This window comes from Ustilaginoidea virens, chromosome 1 (genome assembly GCF_000687475.1).
Source record: "Ustilaginoidea virens chromosome 1, complete sequence".
In the NCBI taxonomy this organism is placed as follows: domain Eukaryota; kingdom Fungi; phylum Ascomycota; class Sordariomycetes; order Hypocreales; family Clavicipitaceae; genus Ustilaginoidea; species Ustilaginoidea virens.
Window position 1 is genome coordinate 4,100,844 of NC_057316.1, and position 20,729 is coordinate 4,121,572.

Here is a 20,729-nt window from a genome sequence, read left to right on the forward strand (position 1 = left end):
TCCCAGCTGGCCCTGGTTTCTTTGTGCCTCATGGCCGCGGTTTCGTTTCGCCCCCGCGTCTTCCGACCAACCAGCTCGCGCTGCCCGTTGCCACCAGCAACCAGGGTGGGCTCCCCCCGCTGCTCCCTCACAGTTGGCCCCGTCCGACCGTCCGACATTCTACCGACACCCAACGCCCCACAAATAGCTGTTCCCTTTCTCGGCGTCATTCGTCGTCACTCGTCATTGCGCACCTACCTATGTATCTACCTGCTCAGCTTCCAACGCCCGCCCGCTCGAGCCGAAAGCTCCCGTCGCTGACCTAGGCATCTATCCCATCACTAATAATATAATAAATATAAACATATCTTGTTGTTTTCGTCTTTGCCCCCCCCGGTCCCGACTCCTGGCCTCACGTCCACGCCCGCAAAAATGGTCACCCAACTACCATGTTGGTTCTCTCAGCCCGCCCGCCTCCCTTCGTCTCCTGCTCTGCTGACTTTGCTTCCCCAGATGCCCTCGACGCAGAAACGTCAGTGGCCTCGCCTCCTCCCTCACCTCGTCGCAAACCCCATGATTGACATCTCTTCCCCCCCCCCCCCCCCCCGGTCATCACCTAGTCCGCTGAACCCCTCGGAGCTGCAAGTCCTGCGGGCGCAGTACGAAAAGGAAGGCGACATGGTCGGCGTCCAAACCAAGTTCAACTACGCCTGGGTATGTCCGTTGCCGCCCCGTCTGTCTCCCCTCCCTGTTGGTGAAGCTAAACGCATCGATCTCGTCTCCCTTTTCCCTCCTCTCAAGGGCCTCGTCAAGTCCAACAATCGCAACGATCAACAACTCGGTGTCCGCCTCCTGTCTGATATATTCCGCCTCTCTCCCGAACGGCGCCGCGAATGCCTCTACTATCTCGCTCTGGGAAACTATAAACTCGGCAACTATGGCGAGGCTCGCCGCTACAATGATCTTCTGCTCGACAAGGAACCAGCCAATCTGCAGGCCTCTGATCTGCAGCAGCTCATCGACAGCAAGGTCGCCAAGGAAGGTCTGATGGGCGTGGCGATCCTCAGTGGCGTTAGTATTGCTGTTGGCGTTGTTGGTGCTTTCTTGCTCAACAATGCTAGGAAAAGATAGGACAATAAGGGTTGGGCAAGACCAAAAAAAGGACACCAGGAAACCAATGGTCAAGGACTTGTCGCGCTTCCCATGTACCACCGACCAACCACGACAAAGGCTGCCGGGGAACAGCCAAATGGACTAGCCGCGTTTTGCATTGTGTGTATTTTAATTCTGCCTTCCATCGATGCCAAAGCTTCCAATCTCGGTCTCCTCTTATGCATCGCCGTGAGTTTCCTTTGCTCTAATGGCTGTTCCCACAGTACACTTTTGTAACATCAACACCATACGTAAAAGGCGACAGACTCGTATTTGGGCCGCTACACACACCTCATTGGCAAGCTCATCTCATCAACTTCACGGGTAACATGTCCTCTGGGGACAACAGGGGGGGGCCAAAAAAAAAAAAAAACACCGATGAAATCAACCTAGCTAAGAAAATGGCAAACGAAGAAGCCTGGTTCAAGAGTTCGTGTCAAGACAACTCAATAGTCCCAACCTCCCCCCACAACGGCTAAAATACAGCAGTTACTATTCCCTTCTTCACCAGCCAACCAGTCCATCTGCTCCTTTCCGATCCAGTGCCGAAAGCAGTGCTCCCATGGAGATGCAGCAAAGGCCATCGGGCACGGCATGGAGGATGCGAGGACCAAGATGCAGGCGTCGCCGACCAATCTTTTGCGGGGCATCTAGACTAAGGAAAACCATAAGCACGGCACCGCTTAAAAGTGCCAAATCAGCTTCTCCCCTGGCTGATAATAAGACGAATAAGGCGTCGGTACTGCGAGTTACCGACATGCAACCTTGCCAAAAACAATCGTGTCCTTTTGCTCTCGCTCTTCCAAGACAGCACAACTACCCTCCCGTCACACTCCGACAGAGAGACAAAATGAAGAGTTCCACTGCTTTCTCGGGCTGACCAAGTACAAATCAAGAACAGCTCCAAGCACCATCGCCAAGACTAAGCACCACATACACCCAAGCTATTCTGCTACTTCTTCTCTCGTATGCTTGTGTGTGTTCGCAGTGCCTAGTGTCTTGCGACCCCCTCCCCACTGCCGCAAAGCCATGCTCTGCATACGTGAAGCTCTTTGCAAAGTCCATCAATTCCCAGTGACAAGCTTTTGCTCAAAGTGGCTAAACCGACAAGTTTTGTGATTAAAATCAGTGGGGTAAATTATGGCGGAACACAATAAAAGGGGAAACAAGGAGGGAAAAAAAAAAGAAAAAAAAAAGAAAAACAAAGGCTGACAAAGAAATAGAATCGAAAGGATAACGAGAGGGTGTCGAGCTGATGATGGACAGCGTGTCATGGATGCTCAGACATAATATCGTAGAAAGGATGGCAAACTGCGTGCGTGCCGGCAAGGTCTCGGAAAGGCCAATGTTTCGCGCCGAGTTTAACGGAGTGAAAAGCCCTTGCGCTTGCCTTCCTTCTCCACCGGCCGCCCGCTCTCGATGCGTTGCTTCTTGTCCTCCAGCTCTGCTCGCTGGCGGTCGAGTTGTTCCTTCATTTCTCTGTGGCGGGCATAGAGTTCCTCTTCGGATTGCTTGAGTTTGCTCTCCTTCTCAGCCACCTTCTGCTGGAACACCATCTTCATTTCAGCCTCCATCTTGGCTAGCTTCTGCTCGTGCAGAGCACGCTCCTCTTCTTGCTTGACAGCAGGATTGACTTCCTTGAAGACGCTAGGGTCTTGCGACACGCCCATGGCAATAAGCTTGTCGGTACGGTAGTTCTCGTACAGGGTGTTATTGGTGTGCTCCTTGAGCTCCTCCATGTGGGTTCGGATAAGCATCTGGCGGAGCTTGACAAAGTCGCAATGCTCCTCGTTGTCCACCTCAATGAGGCCCCATGGGTACTGACGTCCGCGAACAGCCCGGCCGTCGGCCGTCTTGATCTCGTTGGTCGCACCAACCACCGCAAAAGGGACCTTGGACATGATTTCATTGTTCTCAGCAATAGTCTCCTCATCATCCAACTCGTATCTGGGGCCCTCGAAAATTTGGATGCCGTGATGCTTGATGTCGGCTAGAATCTGTCCAAATTGATTAGCATTCTCTGCTATACAGAAGACTTTGGGAGCTGTGTTCCATGGTCGCTTACTCTGGCCTTGAAGCTGGCAATCTCCTCATCGGTCAAGGTATCGGATTTGGCAATGACAGGTATCAAGTTGACCTTGGTGTGCAATCGTCTCATAACTTCGATATCAAGAGGCTTAAGAGAGTGGCCTGTGGGCTGAATAAAGAAGACACAAGCATGTATACGGTTGTCGACAATGTTCATGCGGTTGACCTTGTTCTCCGCATCGAGGTAAGCGTCATAACGGCGCTCGATGTCATCAACAATGGGGCGCCAGGACTCGTCATTGTTGACAAAGTCACCAAATCCAGGAGTATCCACAACAGTTAGGCGGAGGCGGACTCCAGCTTCCTCGATATCGGCGCTGATGGCTTGGATCTGGACTGTCTTGGGAATAATGTCGTGGCTGGGGCCTTTGCGCTCTCGGGGAGGATACAGGGAGGTGTTGAAAAGTGTGTTTACAAGGGTGGACTTGCCAAGACCAGATTCGCCTAAGCACGCGAAACGATTAGCGCTTTTTCTGACATGTAAGTAAGCCAGCAAGGTTAAGCAGACACTACATACCAACAACCATCACGTTGAAGTTGAAGCCCTTGCGTACGCTCTTACGGTGCCACTGATTAGGTAGGTTGGCAAACCCAACGTAGCCAGTCAGCTTTCTTCGGACAATGTTTCGTGTGTCCTGGATCGAAGAAGCGGCTTGGGAAGAAACTAAACGTAGAGTAAGAGGCATGAACGTATTGGTCAGATTTTTAGAGTTCCAGCAATTTCAAGGCTTACCAGTAGAAGGTAAGGTGGGCGAGCCCACGAGGGAGTCGGAGCCGTTAGAAGCTAGACAAAAGACCAGTTAGCAAGGAGATGACATAATGAGGAGCGTGTCGACATCTTGATGAATCCCAGGGCTGCGGAAAGCGAGGAAGTCTGCTAACTCAGATCCTTGACCTGATCATGATTAGGATTATCATAGTGAGTCGACTCCACTAGAAGTTCTTCCGATCCGTTATTGTTTCCGTACAGATATGGTATATTGGGCGGCTCGTCAGAAGGGCTCGTATCCGACAAGGTTGAGCTATGCATCGAAAGCGGCTTCTCCACTTCAAACATTTCTCGACTTGATGGAGTGGTCCCATGGCATACTGGCAACTTGGGTGTTTTCAAAGTTGATGCAGTTGCTCCTTGGGTTGATTTACCGTTGCTCATCTTTTGAGCTGCCGTACCCAATTCAAGTGCCAAAGAACACTGGTCCTGTCGTGCTCCAAATGGACTGCTCCGAGTGGGAAGCTGAAGTTCGAAAGACATTTCCAAGTGTACGGCAAACTCGATTCTTGTTGTTTTCTTTTTGTAAAATTTGAGGCAGCGGTGCACGCGAAAAGCCGTCGTTTGAAGGGGAAAAAAAAAACGAAAATTTGGAGCCCAAAAAAATCAAGGAAAGTATAGATGTCGTAGAGAGAATTCCTGTGGTTTGATTCGAAGATCTGATGGGACGGATCATGAGGTGATAACAATGAAGCTGTGTAGGAGGGATCGTCCGAGCTTCCGAGACGTGGTAGGTTTCTCTCTCGTCGAATAGCACAACTTCTTGCCTCGGAAGGTCTGCGTGCAAGTGCGACTGCGGCATGTTCACGGTGCCATTAACAATAAATGAAAGAGTGTTCTTACCCATATCGATATAAAAAGAGCGGTCGGTCGATCTTGTAAGAATGAGAAGATGGTTTCTGCAAGCAGGAAGAAAGGTCAGCTACGTCAGGTAGGAGCTCTGTACACGAGTCAGGGGTCGACTTCGGTTTGAGGGGCAATGCTTGCGCCCTAGAAACAATGCGAGAGCAATCCATATCATGAAAACTGAGGGAAGAAGGCTTCGTATGTTTGCCAACAAGAGGAAAAAAGAGATGGAGCCAACGGCAGCAGACTGTTGGCAGCGAGGAAAACACGCAGCAATATCCAGGGCAAAACAGCGTCAGTGCTTACCAAGGAAGACGACGGAGAGAGCCCCAGAGGCAGGAGCACACGTGTCTAAGCCGTTGTAAGGAAGAGGCAAAAAAAAAAAAAAAAAAACTGAAAAGAGAATGGGTCGACGAAGTATCGACAAGGAGGCCCAATGCGGCGCACAGAAAAGTCGAGACTGTGCAGGTAGCAATGATGGGGAGAAGGCAACAAGTGAAGTAAAAGTTGGAAGGTTGGTAAGATTGGCAGATGGCAGGTGGATGGTGGATGGTTAGTCCGACCAGGCCAGAGGAAGGGGTCCCGAAATTTTGGGGGTGGATGCAATTGAGTGTTGTTTAGCGGCCAAGTACTCCGTACCTGGAAGTCTGCCGCGCTGGCTGTGTGTACGTCCGTATCGAGGGCGGGAAAGCCCCAGCCAGGCACAAGCTGCTCTGGTCTGGTGCCACCAGACCCCACAGCGACCCATTGACAGTGACCATTGACAGTGACCACATCACAGGGGGCTCGTCAGGTACTTGGCACTTGCCAAGCGCGATGCACCTAACCAGACCCCTAACTTACCAGGTAGGTACCTACCTACCTACCTAGCTAAGCACCAGACCCCAAGCACACATGCAGCTCACCAGATTGATCCCTTCAATCGAATGCCCATAACAAGAACGCTTGAGCATTGCAGACGCGGCCGCCAGACGCACACCAGTTGGAATTTGAACTATCCGATACTTCCGCCGCCCTACTACCGTCGGAGTAAAATCACATGCATGTCTGGTAGCCACCAGTGCTTCGTACGGAGTACCTCTTCTTGGTATTGCAATACCAGGCTGTAAGCGCCATTGGTCACCACCATGCTTGTCTCGCAGCTTGCCTGCTCCTTTACCTTACGAAGCGCGAAAGGGGGATGAAATCAGCAGCAATGGGCACCGGATACCAGAAAGTAACCAGATGTCAAACTGAGAGGTATGTACCTACCTCTAAAGGCAGCTAGGAACTACCCACCTCCTAAGTTGACCTGTGCTGGGGCCAGCTTTGATGGGACCTTGCCAGCAAAAGGGGGTTGCGTCACGGCTACACCGATTTTGGCTTAGGCAGATAGATGGACAAGGCGGCCTAACAAGCTCAGGGTCACGGAGTGGTGCAGAGCGCGTTGATTGGCTGCATCGTCTCCCAACCAGCGTTCCGCTGTTGTCGGTGATTTTCCTTTTGGGAACGAGACGAGATAGTTGGAACAACAACAGGGAATAGTGAGGGCCTGCGAGCTTTCTCTTCCAGGGTCGTCGCCATGTCTGGGGCAATTAGGGAATCGTGGGGGGTTTTTGCTGGAGCCATGCCCGGCCGAGATGGCCCGTTAAATCTTGGCTGGTGAGAGGAGGTGGTACATGATGCCTAGTGATATACTCGATGAGTCGAGCTCGGATGACTCAATTGTTTAAATTCTTCCCGGTTTCTGTCTGGTAGTTTCTGTACGTACCTAAGGTACCTACCTACCTAACCTACCTACCTACCTTACCTACCTTACCTGGTGCCTAAGGTAGGTAGGAGGTAGGTACAGCTTCACCAGTGTAGCTGAGGTAAGTTAGGTGGCTGGTCTTTCCCTTACTCTCGTGCCCACGTCGCGTTGAGGGCAATTCTGCTTCCTTGTCGTCCTTTCCTCCTCCTTCCTCCTCCTAACGTTTTGTTTTGACTGGCATTCCCTCTCTGGCTTCTTTAGTATGTAGGATCCGAGCTAGCTAACGCGGCAAAAGGTCGGTCGACTAGGAACGAGTAACTCCGTACCTTGCCCCTTTTTCTCTATTTTCTGCGGCATGATGTCGTGGTTTTAGCTTCCGAGTCGTAAGCTCCGAGTCCCAGCCTAGGCTTGGTACCTCCTCCTGGCTTAGGAGGTAGGTAGTAGCCTCCCTCCCCCCCGCAGTTGCGTCCGCTTGTTGTACGTTTTCCTTCTTTTCCTTCGTTTCTTTTTCCTCTGGGCCGTATCGTATGTATGGTATGTACATACTCCGTACCATGTTGCCTGTGCCTGGTGCAGTTTTTAGCCTCCTTGATACTCTTTCCTTGCATGAATCGCGTCAGCCCAAGTCTCATGCGGCTGGTCACTTTCCTGAAAATGCTTGCATTAGCTTCTGTTGGACTGGCCCACTCAGCAGAATCGCCCCTATGGGGAGCTTCCAAGTTGCCTCCATGCCAATTTCGTCCCAATCAAAATGTACTGTACAGATCAGACGTCTGCCTCGCAGCTCACAGGCGCCCTGCCTACGGAGTACCCAAGTCAGATTCCTGAGACAAAACAGGCAATCGCCTTGATGCCTGTCAATGCAGTGCGCTGCTCCATACAACTCGCTCGACTTGAAATTGGACGTTCACTGCCGCCAGTTTCACCACACAGTAACGGAGTACTTGTTTCGTTCATCTTTTACCGCAGAAAGGGGTTGGTTCCGCGCTGGCCAGTATTCATACCTCGTTGTCCGACCATAGTAGCAGCTAGCTCCTGTGTACTATTGTGGAACAACCTGATGGGGGGTTTTCTGGTGGCGCACGTGCGTCGATTGATTTCGAATGAGAAAATAACAACAATAATGACTGAAATTCAAATTCAATTGAATTCAAGCGATGATGAATAAGAGGGAAACAAGGGCGCTTGATGCCGCATGCTTTGATACGATGGATGACTGCTTCTGCCGTGACCCTTGTCCATTATGCACCATCACGGAAGCGAGTTGAAGTTGACACAACATGAAGCAGGATGGGGTGTTGCGCAACCTGGCCTAGTCACCACCGGTGGGTCCGGCTGTACCCTTGGCGGCCAACGCCACTCCACTTGCATTTAGGTAGAAGCGTCCTTTTTTCATCTTCGTCCGGGTCGATGTGAAAAATGCGCTCAACTTCCTCACCGGCGCAGCCACTGTGACGCCGCGTACTCGTCGAAACAGCATCAGAATAAAAAACGCCGCGTGAAACCAACTCGACGCTACGATTCCCTGACCGACTCCTCCTGCGATACAGACGCGCAGAAACCCTCAAGTCCTGAGGCGGCGCTTGCATTGTGTCATGGCCTCGAAACGTAAGGTTGTACAGGGTATGTGCAGTGCAATTTGATGCAAGACATTGACAAAGTTATTGGAGGGTACAGGTCAACCGACCTATGCCCCCCCCTTATCATCCGACCCCCCCATAATAACTTAACTGACCTGACCATTACTGTGGGCTGTATTCTTAATATAATTGGTTTATTAGAGAATAGTGGGTCAAGTCACTTTATATAGAAAAATATACGAAAAGTACTTTCTCTGCTATCTTACTAGGTTCTTAGGTAGGGGTACCTAGTAAAAGAAATGAAAGAAGTCTCTTTATATATAAAAGTATATATAAGGGTACCTTTCTTTCTATTTCTAGAACCTGTGTACTTAGGTAGGTATTTAGTAGAGGTGCTAGAAGTCACTTTATATAGAAAAATATATATAAAGGTACTTTTTTCTGCTATAGTACCTAAGTACCTAAGTACCTACCTAGTAAAAAGAAAGGAAGTCACTTTCTATAGAAAGGTCTATATAAAGGTACTTTCTTTACTTTTAATACTAGGTTCTTGGGTAGGGATACCAAATAGAAATATAATAGAAGTCACTTTCTATAGAAAAATATATATAAAGAAACTTATAGTCTAGTGGCTACTGTAGATTAAAGGATCCACTACTCTTTATTAGCGTATCTCTCCATTAGGAAAGAGCATTGGTCAGGTCAGTTAAGTTATTATGGGGGGGTCGAATGATAAGGGGGGGGCACAGGTCGGTTGATATGTAGTCTCAAGTTATTGCCGCACCGTCGTTGGGAATTGCAAATGATTCCATACTATACATCTCTGAGGCGGAGTCATTGGTCTTAATGACCGTCTTTGGCAAAGTAGGCCTTTCCTGTGCAACAACAACAACAACACCACCACCCCCATTCCCCCCCATTCCCATTCCCTACTTGGCTATAATACATGCTACACATGTCGTGGTAAACTTGTAAGCTTTGGTCCAACTCAGCAGTGATTGATGTTCTCTTCAATCCTCCACGTGCAGAGCCCTCTGCTTCACAGGTTGACCTGCTGCCCGGCAAAGAACCTCTTGGTCTCAGCGCACCTTTCGCTCTTGCAGCTGGGACATCGCAGGGTCATCTGCCTGGAGCATGCCTCCCTACTGTGTAAATGGGCCTTGGCGATGTCGGCGAGTGCCTGGATGAAGACCGTACTGCCGTTTAAGCTGTCTACTCGCTTGATAGTATCGGTGTGGCCGCTCTCGCCAATGACCTCGCGGTCCAATTCGTACAGTGTCTCAATGTGGTCCGATGTAAATGCAATCGGAATGAGCACCAGGTCCTTCTGGCCTTTGGCAACGTACTCTTCGACGGTCGTGGCTGTTTGGGGACCGAGCCACGCAGAGGGACCGACTTGTGACTGCCAGCAGAGGCGGTACGGGTTGGAAAAGTTCAATCTCTGCATCACGGCATAAACCGTGGCCGCAACTTCTGCAGGATATGGGTCGCCGCGGTTGACGACGGACATGGGAAGACTGTGCGCGGAAAACAACAGGACCACATCCTTTCGACGCTCCTCTGGGTATTCGGCAAGCTTGGCCTCAATGTTCCTTGCAAAAGCCTCGACGAGACCCGAATGTGCTGGCCATCGGTCAATCACACTCCAGGTGATAGTTCCAGAACCTGTCTCGTCTGCCTTTTTGTTCTCTAGCCTGTGTCTCCACTTCCACAACTCGTTCAAGCTGCTTCCCGTGGTAGAGCATGAGTATTGCGGGTACTGGGTAAAGGCGACGGCTCGTCCGCCCTTTCCGTTCCCGAAGCCATCAGCAAGAAGCTGCTGATACATCTCTTCGGTCAAGGGGCTGGCATATCGGAACGCAACATAGGGTTTGTGAGGAGCCGTCTCTGGCGAGATTTTGTCCAAGATTTTGCACATCTCGGCACTCTGGTATTCCGACCATTTCCGGATGGGAGAACCTCCACCAATAGCAGCATATTGCTTCTGAATCATAGGCGTTCGTCGCTTTGACAGGAGCGGACCGAGGTATCCTTGAAGTCGACCGAGAGGAATCAAATCACCATCTGACTACAAGTTTTCGTGGTGAGATTGGGGCGTTGACCTCGGAAAGCGGTTTCGATGCAAACGAATAAAACAAAAAACTTACAAACAGGCGACTCAAGAAGTCGCCAACCTCGTTGGTAGTTGACGGCCCTCCCATGTTAAGAAACACCATCGCCGTTGGGCCCTTGGATCCCGCCTCGTCTTGGGTAACAGGTGGGACTTGACCGAGGGTCGCAAACTGCCGGCTTTTGTGCGCATGATGCGGAAGTTCGATGAATTGGGGGGATAGTGTTCTTACGGCACCGTTCCCAAGCTGCCGAATGGAAAGTCTCGAACGCATGGTTGACGAAATCTTGCGTCTACGGCTGAGAAATATTCAATCGTTGTGGCAAGACTGAGGCTGTTGTTCCCGGTTGCTTCGAGTACAGTGTGCTGTGATGCAAGCCAACCAATCCATCCTTTCTATTGGTTGGACAGGGGGTGGAAAGCTTCCAGCCAATGGCAAAACGCGCAATTGGTGGTCAGCGCCACGTGACTTCGCGACGAGCAAGCGGAAGAGAAGAAACTACTCCGGCACTCGGCGCGCGTTTGCCTGACAAGTTATGTACTTACAGCTTGGCGTCAAGGCCCACCGCTTGCTTGAATAACGTCGTATTGGTTGAAGATGCGGAACTCGCATCTTCAACGGACGATAAAGATCCGCACAGAATGACAGGAAATGGTCAAAATTGGAAGCGTGAGGAAGAAGATGAAGACGATCAGGAGATTGACGAAGCAGTAAGACGAAGCCCAGTCCCAGATTCGAAGCGCGAACTCCGACTTAACACTGCGTGCAGAGCTACAAGGCCCAAAAGGATGCCATTCTGATGGCAATTGAGGTCAGCGAGTCCATGATTGAGCCCCCGCCGCCGTCGGACTCAAAGAAGGCCGATCGAAACAGTCCGCTCGAGGCAGCTCTCAAATGCGCCTACCACTTGATGGAGCAACGCATCATCTCCAACCCCAAGGACATGATGGGCATCTTGCTGTTTGGAACGCAAAAGACAAAGTTCCACAGTGAAGAAAGCGGCCGTGGTGGTCTGGGCTACCCCAACTGCTATCTGCTCACAGATCTTGATGTTCCGGCTGCCGATGACGTAAAGGTGCTGAAAGCTCTTGTGGAGGATGGTGAGGACGACGACGACGTTCTAAGACCATCAACGCAGCCGGCAATCATGTCCAACGTACTGTTCTGCGCCAACCAGATTTTTACGACAAAGGCCGCTAATTTTGGAAGTCGTCGCCTGTTCATCATCACCGATAACGACAATCCCCACCCTACAGACAAGGCAGCCATGTCGGCAGCTGCGGTTCGAGCCAAGGACCTTTATGACCTTGGGGTAGCCATCGAGCTCTTTCCAATCACTCGAGGTGATTCAAAGTTTGATTTGACAAAATTCTACGATGTGAGTTTCATGACGGGCCCCCACGCGCTTCCCTTCTCTTGTCCGCCTACTGAACTTGCTGCTTAGGATATCGTGTACCGAGATCCAGCCACGGAAGCCAATAACCCGGCGATTTCCATTTCCAAGTCGGGCGATGGATTGTCTTTACTCAGTTCGCTGATCTCCAACATCAACTCGAAACAGACGCCCAAACGGGCCTTGTTCTCCAACGTGCCATTTGAGATTGCCCCTGGGCTGCGAATATCTGTCAAGGGCTACAACATCTTTCAACGGCAGACGCCGGCGAGAACGTGTTACATCTGGCTCGACGGCGAAAAGCCTCAAATAGCTACGGGTGAAACGACCAGGCTTGCCGAGGACAGTGCCAGGACTGTCGAGAAGGGCGAGATGAAGAAGGCTTACAAGTTTGGCGGTGAATACGTCTATTTCTCGCCGGAAGAACAGCAATCTCTGAGGGACTTTGGATCACCTGTTATTCGAATTATTGGCTTCAAGCCTCGAAAGTCACTGCCCATGTGGGCCAGTGTCAAGAAGTCCGCCTTCATATTCCCCAGCGAAGAGGATTACGTCGGCTCCACCCGTGTCTTTGCGGCGCTCTGGAAGAAGCTGCTCAAGGACGACAAAGTGGGCATTTCATGGTGCGTCGTGCGCGCGAATGCGCAACCGATGCTGGCCGCCATAATCCCGTCTCGGGAGCGGTCTGATGAAGAATCCGGGACTCCATTTCTACCTACTGGGCTGTGGATTTATCCCTTGCCCTTTGCGGATGATTTGAGAGAAATCACGATGCCGGTCAACGTGGCGCGAAGCTCCGACGACCTCAAGACGAAGATGCGAACAGTTGTTCAGCAACTACAGTTACCCAAAGCCATGTACCAGCCAACGAAATACCCAAATCCTGCGCTGCAGTGGCATTATCAAATCCTGAAAGCGCTGGCCCTCGAGGAGGAAGTACCGGAGGAAGCAGACGACGCGACCGAGCCCAGGTATAAAGCTATCAGCAAGCGCGCGGGTGGATACCTAGAAGAATGGTCTGGCAAGCTCGGAGAGGACTTGGGGCCTATGCTTGTAGCAAAACTGAAGCGAGAGGCGGACGATGATGGCTCAGATCGCCCCACGAAGCAGAGGCGCGGGGCCTCTGAAAGGACCAATCCTTCGTCCATGTCATTGAAGGAACTGAGGGAGGCCCTAGAGAGCGGGCAAATCACGAAGATGACGGTCGCTCAATTACGGGATGTAGCTGGGTCCAAGGGCATCAATACGGCAGGAAAGAAGGCGCAAATTGTCGAGAGGATTGAGCAATGGGTAGACGAGAACGCGTGAGCGAAGAGGGAGTCGAGAAAGGCAATCAGTTGTATATGTACCTACCTATAGCTGTTTGCCTGGAATAATGTCCACATGAATCGCATACCTGTGAAAGAAATAAACGCATGCAGCTGTCACGCCCTTGTTTTGCGTATTTACGGAGTGCATTTTTTCTTGTATTTATTGCATCATCCCATTTTCCAGGTTTGAGGTATGTACCTACGACGTAAGGCGATGGGGCGGGGAGTGTGCATAGCAGCGGTACATGTACATTATACATAGCAGTGGCAGCAGCAAGTGGCAGCAGCAAGTGGCAGCAGCAAGTGGCAGCAAGTGGCAGCAATGGTGACTGACTAGTGCTGGTGGTGGCAGGCGCCACCCAGTCCTCAGTCCCCCCATCAATCCGCCAAAACAACATTGAATCCAAAAACTGCAACCTCGACCCTCGCGGCTGCACAATCGACTTCCCTCCAGTCCCGACAGACAGCTCGCGCTTCTTGCTTCCAGTCTCAAGTGACCACAAGCCATACCCGTCTCCGGATCCTCGTCGTCACTCGCAATCTCCTGCGTCCGGGCGTCTGGCGCTCCCCCCACTGCGCCATGGCAGGCTTTCTCGCCAGCTTCAATTTCGGAGACCGCGAAGAGAGCTTCGCGCCGCAGGACGATGGCTGCCCGTCTCTCGACCAACTACAGAAGCGACTACAGCAAATTATTGACGAGAAGACGACGGAAACTCGGGCCCAGCGCGTAACGGCCACCCTCGACGTCGCAGGCACCGCCCAATTCCCCATCACCGCCGCCATTGCGCCGGCCACCATTGCGCCGGAGCAAGATGATGGGGCCAGCAACGTAGACCCAAGGCTCTCGGAAGCTGAGCCAATGCACGTGGACTCGGAAAACAGGGGAAGCGACCAGACGCTTGTATACACCGCCGCGGAGGTCTTGAGGAACCAACTCGACGACGCTGCAGCTGTGCAGCGAGCCGTGGCGGAACAAATCGTCGAGACCGCCAGCCACGCAGACGGGAGCACCTGGGTGCTGCACAAGTCGGACCTGACACCCAACGGCGGCACTTACGTCTTCTTGTGTGCCAGGTCAGTTCGGCAGTGGACAATCGAACACCCCGAGACGACCAAGTTGATTGTCGGCGATTATACCAAGAAAGATCCCGACCCTCTTCTGATGAGTGAGTACTGACAGGCCAAAGGCGTTGCTCTTTTGCTCGATCAAGGCCTTTTTTCACATACATACATGCATGCATGTACGTTGCAAAGTTCTTTCCCTAACAAAGCGCATCAGGTCGGCCGGCGTTCAACTGCAGAGGATCCATCATGGTGGCCTTCTCGAGGAAGAACCGGACAATTTCCGTAAAATACGATCACATAGCTCTCCACAAGACCGTGGGTGAGCTAGGGGAATTTCGGAAGCCTCCACCAATGATCGGACCTCAAAAACCAGACAAAACGACTTTGGCCTTGGCCGTCAAGGAAGCCCAGCGCGTGGCGGCCCAGGCTAGGAAGCTGGCGAACAAAGAGAACAGACCCAAGAAAATCAAAACACCACGACCAAGAAAAAAGAAGGCGAATACCGGAAGCGATGTGCAGACGCAGACGCAGGCGCAGTTGTCTTTGGCGGATCAAGCCAGTCAAGCTTTGGAGGGTGCGGGCATGATTCAGCTGCAGGAAGCAGTGGCAAGAGAGCAGGAGGAAGAAGGAGGCACTGCCCTCTCCGAGACACAGACGCAAGCTCGGCCCGTGGTCAAGGAGCTGGCTCTCAACGTATCACCAGAAGAAGCTGCGCGACGAAGGGATGTGGCGCTCAAGCTCCTCACGGACGCGGGCGTGGGCCACGCTTCACTGACGCCAGACCAATTCAACATCTTTGCAAACCAGGCTCCCGACCTCCAGAAAGAATCTCTGAACATGATCATAGCATACGGAGCAGAAAGATTGCAAATAGTGCATCCTAGCCACAGAGAGAGCTCGACATCAGTGCCTCCCTCAGGCACGCATGCTCAAACCGCTGGGGACGGTTCTGCTTCGGCGCTCCCAGAGGCGCAAGCGACAACCAAGAAGCAGCTGGTGCTAGACGAGACCCCCAAAGCGAAAGGGAGATCAAGGCCGTTGGGGAAATCGAGGCTGGCTTGTTTCCAGTGCAAGAACCGAAAAGTCAGGGTGCGTAATCTCCCTTCTGTGTGTAGGCCATTGTCATGAAAGGCAAAACGAAATGAGATTGGCTAATAGTAGGGAACAGTGCCCCAAAGAGCGACCGACTTGTTTAGAATGTCAGGCTGGCAATATCAGCTGCGAATACCCACCCCAGAAGCCAAGGAAGAAAAAGACAAAAACAGACGCGCCTGCGGCTGATGACGTGGTTAACGCTGATGGGGATGATGGTGGAGACGGCGACGGCACGCCGGATGAGACTCTGATGACTGAGGCTCACGAAGAAAACACCCAAGTTGAACAGTTTGCGGAACCTAGAAGCGAAGAGGACTTCCAACGGTACGGAGACGGCTATTACTCTTATCCTCAAGTCCCGGCAGACGCGGATGCCGGCCAAGATGTCATTCAAGATGCTCAAGATGCCGTTCAAGATGAGGTTCAGCGTGCCGGTCAGGTTGAGGCCCCCAGCGAGCCTAACCAGAACGAACAAGAGCATCAGCCGCCGCCAACCTCTTTACCCTACTTCCAAACTCCGTCAGGATTCTCCCTCCCTCAGCCCGATCCTCTGGATGATCCGCCACGGCCACTCCTCCACTCCAGCCTGGCTTTGCCAGATAGCACCGTTTATTTCCCACCATATCAACCAGCTACGGCTACACCTGCGCAGCAAGAAGCACCGCCAGCGCACGACTCCCAAAGCCAAGGCCGAGATCACCACGCAGCCCAGCCGCACGCACCGTCGTCCCATGGCAACCACGCCAGGCAAACGCCGAATGCTGTTGGAAAGAGTGACAGCGGCAGTCGTGACGGCACCACCTCTTCGACATGGAACCAACAACACACCTACTCCTTGCCACCCCCGGTCAGATCCACGACGCACCTGTCTCCTCTGTCACAGCCCGCGCTGGCAGGATCGCAAAGCCCCGACGTGGCCACGACGGCGATTCTGAACACAAACCACGGGGTTCAGATGCAGGACGTGCTTCTCCTCGCGCACGCCACGTCGGCGCACAACCAGCGGTACACGCCCAACTCGGGCGTCAAGATGCACCACCCAGCAGCGGCGGCCACGCCGAAACAGAGCCCTCAACCTGCCTATGTCCAACGGTCCGAATCCCAGCCGGGTCGTCGCACGGCGACGCCACAGAGAGGTCTTGGTGGCGCGTACTCGACATCTCCAGACCAGAATGCAGACTTGACCAACAATAGCAAAACGATGCCTGGTGGTCGGATGTCGATGGGCGGACTGCAAGCAGGTGGGGGGTATGGGAGCAACGTCGACATGGCCTCTGAAGCGTCCAGCAAGATTGGATACAAGCCATACTCGTATCATCAAAGAAGCAGCATGGCCGTCAACTATTCCCCATATCAATATGGGCCTGTCACAACGGAGCCGCCAGCTGCAGTCACCGGCACGCCGCCGCAGTCGATGGCTCAGGGAGTTGCAAGCTTGAGAAGCGAGGTCCAGGGTGTGATGTCGTCTAGCCATGGCCATCGGCCGCAGCAGCAGCATCATCAGCAGCAGCAGCATCAGCAGCATCAACAGCCGCATCAACAGCACCAGCAACAGCACCAGCACCAGCAGCAGCAACAACAACAACAACAACAGCACCACCAACAGGGAGCTTGGAATCAAAGGCTCGAACACCACAGTCAAGACAGCAGCAGCAGCTTTTCGCAGGGGATTCAAAGACACGGCTATGGATGGGGCGTGCAAGACGGCTGGAACCGCGGACATTGAATGGAAACAACACTGGGAAAACGGAACCTGTAGACAGGCCGTCAACTGCTTGGTGGAAGACTGATGCTGCTCAATTTCCTTGGCTGCATGTATATAGCTTCGCATTCCATGGCAGTCAGCGCTTTTAATCAAACGACGGATGGCGTTGGGAAAACTCGTGGCTACTCTCTTTCTCTCTCTCTCTCTTTTTTCTTCTTCTTTCTTTATTTCGTCTCGTTCTTTTTTTCTGCACCTGCGTTTCCGACGCGATTCTGCCAGCTACCGTCGTAGCTTCATGTCGGCCGCCCGTCTCGTGAGCCTCATCTGCCTCAGCATCTTTTCCACCGCGGCGCCCGTCCTGTCGTCCTTGCTCAGCTCGTCCACCACGCCCCATATCCTCCCGTCCTCCTTGTCTACCGCCTTGGCCACCAGGCCCTTGACCCATTCCACGTCCTGTTCTGCCGGGCCGCCTGAGTGCCTCGTCGCGGCTCGGTCGGCAAACCCAAAGGCAAGGTCCAGCTCGTCGGCCTCGGCGCAGGCCGCAACCAGAGCCCTGTAGGCGTGGCTGCTGTGGACGGCGGCGCCGTCGTTATCGTCGGCCCCGTCGGGAGCGCGGCGCAGGTAGTCCCTCGCCAGGGAGCGGGTGGCTTCGGCGTCGTCGCTGTGCACCATGAGCGTTCTCACGACGACCGGGTCGGCCGGCTCGCCGCACAGCTTGGGCATGTCTTGGTACAGGGCCATGGCGGCCCGGCTGCCTCGGCTCTGGGCGATGGCCTCGACGACGGCGCCCACCGCGGCGGCTGGCAGCTCGTGGTCGGCGACGGCCATGCCTCGGAGGGCCTCCTCCGCCTCGGGGATCAGCTCCGGCCGTCGTCGGAGGACGTCGGACACGGCCGTCGTGCTTGCCCGGCCGATCCGGATGCCGTTGTGCTTCATGATGCACAGGATGCGGAACGCGCCGGCCACGTCGCCGGTGGCGGCAAAGGCCTCGGCGACGGCTTCGTAGTGGTGGGCGAGGACTCGCGTCCGCCTCGAGAGCATGTCCAGGGCCTCGGTGGCGAGCGACGCGTCGCCGTGGCGCGCCGCCGTGGCCAGCACGTTCTCGACGATGCCGTCCGACGGCTGGAACAGCGAGCTGCGCACCATGCTGTTCCACGCGAACAAGGTCCCTGGGTAGTGGAAGGCCTGGCTGCACACGTCGAGCGCGTAGTACAGAACGCTGTTGATGGCCCCGTCGCCATCGCCGTCGCCGCCGCCGCCGCCGCCGCCGCCGCGGTCGCGGTCGCGGTCGCGGTTGCCGGCCTTGCTGCGCTGGTGCAGGAGGAGCATCATCTCGTCGATGAAGCGCAGCTTGCCAAATACCATGATGAAGATGTCGTAGACCCAGAGGTCGACGGGGGCGTCTTGCTCAGCCATCTCGGTGAGCCGCAGGTACGCGAGCTCGTACTGCTCGTCGCGCAGCAGGCCGAGAAGCACGCTCTGCCTGACGGGCGCGTCGACGGTGAACCAAAAGTCGTGCATGGTGTTGAGCATCTCCTGCCGGAGGTGGTAGTCTGGGTGGTTGGCCAGCGCCGCCAGCGCGCTGCGGCACAGGGTCGCCGTGGGCGTCATGTTCTGCGCCTGCATCTCGTCCAGCAGCTTGCGGATGCCCCTGACGGAGCCCTGGGGATCGGCCATGGCGTCCATCATGCACTCGTAGACAAAGGGGCCGGGGGGGTGGCCGCGCCGGGACAGCAGATGCGTGACGAGCTGCACGATGCGCCCGTGGCGGTCGATGTCGTGGCCGTGGAAGTGCCATCCCCGAGGATCGCGCATGGTGACGAGGGCCTGGGCGATTTCCTCGACGGACGAACCGAGCAGCGTTGCCTCGCTTGGGGGAGCGGGGGTCAGCAGTCGTTCGACCCTGGGGACCGAACGATGCAAGTCGTCGTCGTCGTCGTCGTCGTTGTCGCGCGAGGCGTTGGACGCCGAGGCCGTGGCGCAGGTTGAGCCGAGACGTCGTTGTCGTCTTGCGGCCAGGCCGGCGGCGCATCTGACGGATGGTCTTGTCGTCCCTCCGACGGCCAGTGCAGGTGCAGAAGGGGCGCTCGACCTCGCCGGCGGCTGGTGCAAAGCTCTCGCATGCTGCACATGCACACGGACAGCTGGGCACAAGCAGCGCCTCAGTCCATCATGAATCAAGGGACTGCGTCGCATCGTGGTCCATCTCCAAATCGACGGGGATCGGGGGAGGGATTGGTCTCGAGACGAGGAAAGACAGGCCCGCCCGAATTCGATTCGCTCCCCCTGCCGCTTGCTGCTGCTGGCTGCTGCTGGCTGCTGCTTGTGATGGGCAGGGCCCGGTGTTTTTATTTTTATTTTTATTTTTTTTATTATTGTTTTTTTTTTTAACTATTTTCTGCTTGATATCGTCCGTCTCGTCTCCAACCAAACCGCGCAGATGAACCAGCCGAGCTGCTGGCATCAAGCGGGGCAATGCATTTGGCGGGGCGGTGCAGGACATAAGCATCCAGTCCCGCATAAGCATAACCAAGCTGAGTATAACCAAGCTCAGCATAACTAACCGCCAGGCATCTCGTCTTCAAAACATCCCACCCATCCGTCGCAGAACCAACCCCGGTCACAACCGTCACAACCGTCACAACCGTCAAAAAGCCACCTCTTCCGTCGCAGAGCAGACATCCCGCCGTCCTGCCCTTGTGCGCAAAAGGCAGGCGTCAACAGGAAGGAAACAAGGCTGTTGCCGAGCAAAGTCTACTGTCTCGCCATGGTCTGCCATTGTCCTTCATACCCCTCCTTCCTCCCCCTCCTTCTCCTCCCTCCCCAACATCCTCGTCGATGCCTGGTGACGTACAGCTAGCTGATGCGTCCAACGTCTCCCTCCATTTAGTTGCCCCTCAGCCTGCTCAATGCCGCCCAAGGCCACCCAATGCTCGTTGAGCTCAAAAACGGCGAGACGCTAAACGGCCATCTTGTCCAGTGCGACACCTGGATGAATCTCACCCTGCGGGAAGTCGTGCAAACCAGTCCTGTACGTTCCCTTTTCAACCCGACAAAAAAAAAAAAAGAAACCCCCCGTGTTAGACGTACAGGCGAGACTAACCACGAAATGTAGGGAGGTGACAAATTCGTCCGATTAAAAGAAGCCTATGTCAAAGGAAATAATGTACAGTCTCTGCACAGTCACCCCCTGCCACACTGCCCCTCAACTTGGCAAAGTAACGCAACACAGGCCAGGCGTAGGCACCTGAGAACTGACTTCTCTCCTCGATTCGGACCAGATCAAATACCTTCGCGTCGACAACGACATCATCGACCGAGTAAGTGAGGCTCAAAAGGGACAGCAAGCGAGTTTCAGAGGCGGCCGCAGCGGCCACAGTCACGGTCCGTCAAGAGGCGACCATGGCCACCCCCACGGTGGTTTTGGCGGCGGCGACAGAGGTAGAGGCGCCCGAGGCGCCGGCCGTGGCGGCCGGGGACGAGGCCGTGGATCATGATTCCCGAACTGCAAAACGCAAAATGCTGCATCACGGAAGAATATGAAGAATAAGAAGAAGAAGAAGAAGAAGACGTAGCTGCAGATACCCGATTTCGTGGATAGTTGGCCGAGGGTGAAGGCATTTTGTCTGATCCTGCCGCAACAACAAGAGGGCGTTTTGGGTCTCGAACCATGAACCATGACAGCAAGGCATGGAATCTGCAGCTGAGACTTGAGCTGGGCACAGTTCAGAAGAAGGCGGTTTTAAGGGAATGCCTTTTCTGAACGCACATACGTACCAAGCCCGCTCGTCCACATGAAACATTTGGCTTATGCCAACGCACCGGATCGCAACTGTAGTCAAGCGACAGTCAATCAAGGAATGTATAGGTTTATAAAAAAAAAAAAATCAACACTCACGCACAGAAG

The 20,729-nt window shown here is 53.9% G+C and overlaps 7 protein-coding genes across 7 annotated transcripts; 4 read left to right on the plus strand and 3 right to left on the minus strand.

The window, feature by feature from the left end:
* Window positions 1-411: 411 nt before the first annotated feature.
* UV8b_00905 (uncharacterized protein) lies at window positions 412-1,110 on the plus strand (the record flags this gene model as incomplete). Its single annotated transcript, XM_043138403.1, has 4 exons — window positions 412-430; window positions 493-511; window positions 600-693; window positions 781-1,110. The coding sequence occupies 4 exons, from the start codon at window positions 412-414 to the stop codon at window positions 1,108-1,110; spliced, it is 462 nt and encodes a 153-aa protein (XP_042994337.1).
* A 1,382-nt stretch (window positions 1,111-2,492) lies between these two features.
* Window positions 2,493-4,835, minus strand: UV8b_00906 (uncharacterized protein; the record flags this gene model as incomplete). The annotated part of the gene is made up of 5 exons (XM_043138404.1): window positions 2,493-3,128; window positions 3,197-3,663; window positions 3,737-3,883; window positions 3,953-4,003; window positions 4,832-4,835. The coding sequence occupies 5 exons, from the start codon at window positions 4,833-4,835 to the stop codon at window positions 2,493-2,495; spliced, it is 1,305 nt and encodes a 434-aa protein (XP_042994338.1).
* A 4,347-nt stretch (window positions 4,836-9,182) lies between these two features.
* On the minus strand, window positions 9,183-10,527 carry UV8b_00907 (uncharacterized protein; the record flags this gene model as incomplete). Its single annotated transcript, XM_043138405.1, has 2 exons — window positions 9,183-10,211; window positions 10,291-10,527. 2 exons carry the CDS (start codon window positions 10,525-10,527, stop codon window positions 9,183-9,185), a joined length of 1,266 nt encoding a protein of 421 aa, XP_042994339.1.
* Window positions 10,528-10,895: 368 nt separating this feature from the next.
* UV8b_00908 (uncharacterized protein) lies at window positions 10,896-12,955 on the plus strand (the record flags this gene model as incomplete). Its single annotated transcript, XM_043138406.1, has 3 exons — window positions 10,896-10,964; window positions 11,024-11,632; window positions 11,699-12,955. The coding sequence occupies 3 exons, from the start codon at window positions 10,896-10,898 to the stop codon at window positions 12,953-12,955; spliced, it is 1,935 nt and encodes a 644-aa protein (XP_042994340.1).
* A 582-nt stretch (window positions 12,956-13,537) lies between these two features.
* Window positions 13,538-16,843, plus strand: UV8b_00909 (uncharacterized protein; the record flags this gene model as incomplete). Its single annotated transcript, XM_043138407.1, has 3 exons — window positions 13,538-14,123; window positions 14,237-15,111; window positions 15,260-16,843. 3 exons carry the CDS (start codon window positions 13,538-13,540, stop codon window positions 16,841-16,843), a joined length of 3,045 nt encoding a protein of 1,014 aa, XP_042994341.1.
* A 258-nt stretch (window positions 16,844-17,101) lies between these two features.
* UV8b_00910 (uncharacterized protein) lies at window positions 17,102-19,018 on the minus strand (the record flags this gene model as incomplete). The annotated part of the gene is made up of 1 exon (XM_043138408.1): window positions 17,102-19,018. The coding sequence occupies one exon, from the start codon at window positions 19,016-19,018 to the stop codon at window positions 17,102-17,104; it is 1,917 nt and encodes a 638-aa protein (XP_042994342.1).
* Window positions 19,019-19,589: 571 nt separating this feature from the next.
* On the plus strand, window positions 19,590-20,319 carry UV8b_00911 (uncharacterized protein; the record flags this gene model as incomplete). Its single annotated transcript, XM_043138409.1, has 4 exons — window positions 19,590-19,592; window positions 19,713-19,853; window positions 19,938-19,988; window positions 20,104-20,319. 4 exons carry the CDS (start codon window positions 19,590-19,592, stop codon window positions 20,317-20,319), a joined length of 411 nt encoding a protein of 136 aa, XP_042994343.1.
* Window positions 20,320-20,729: the final 410 nt, after the last annotated feature.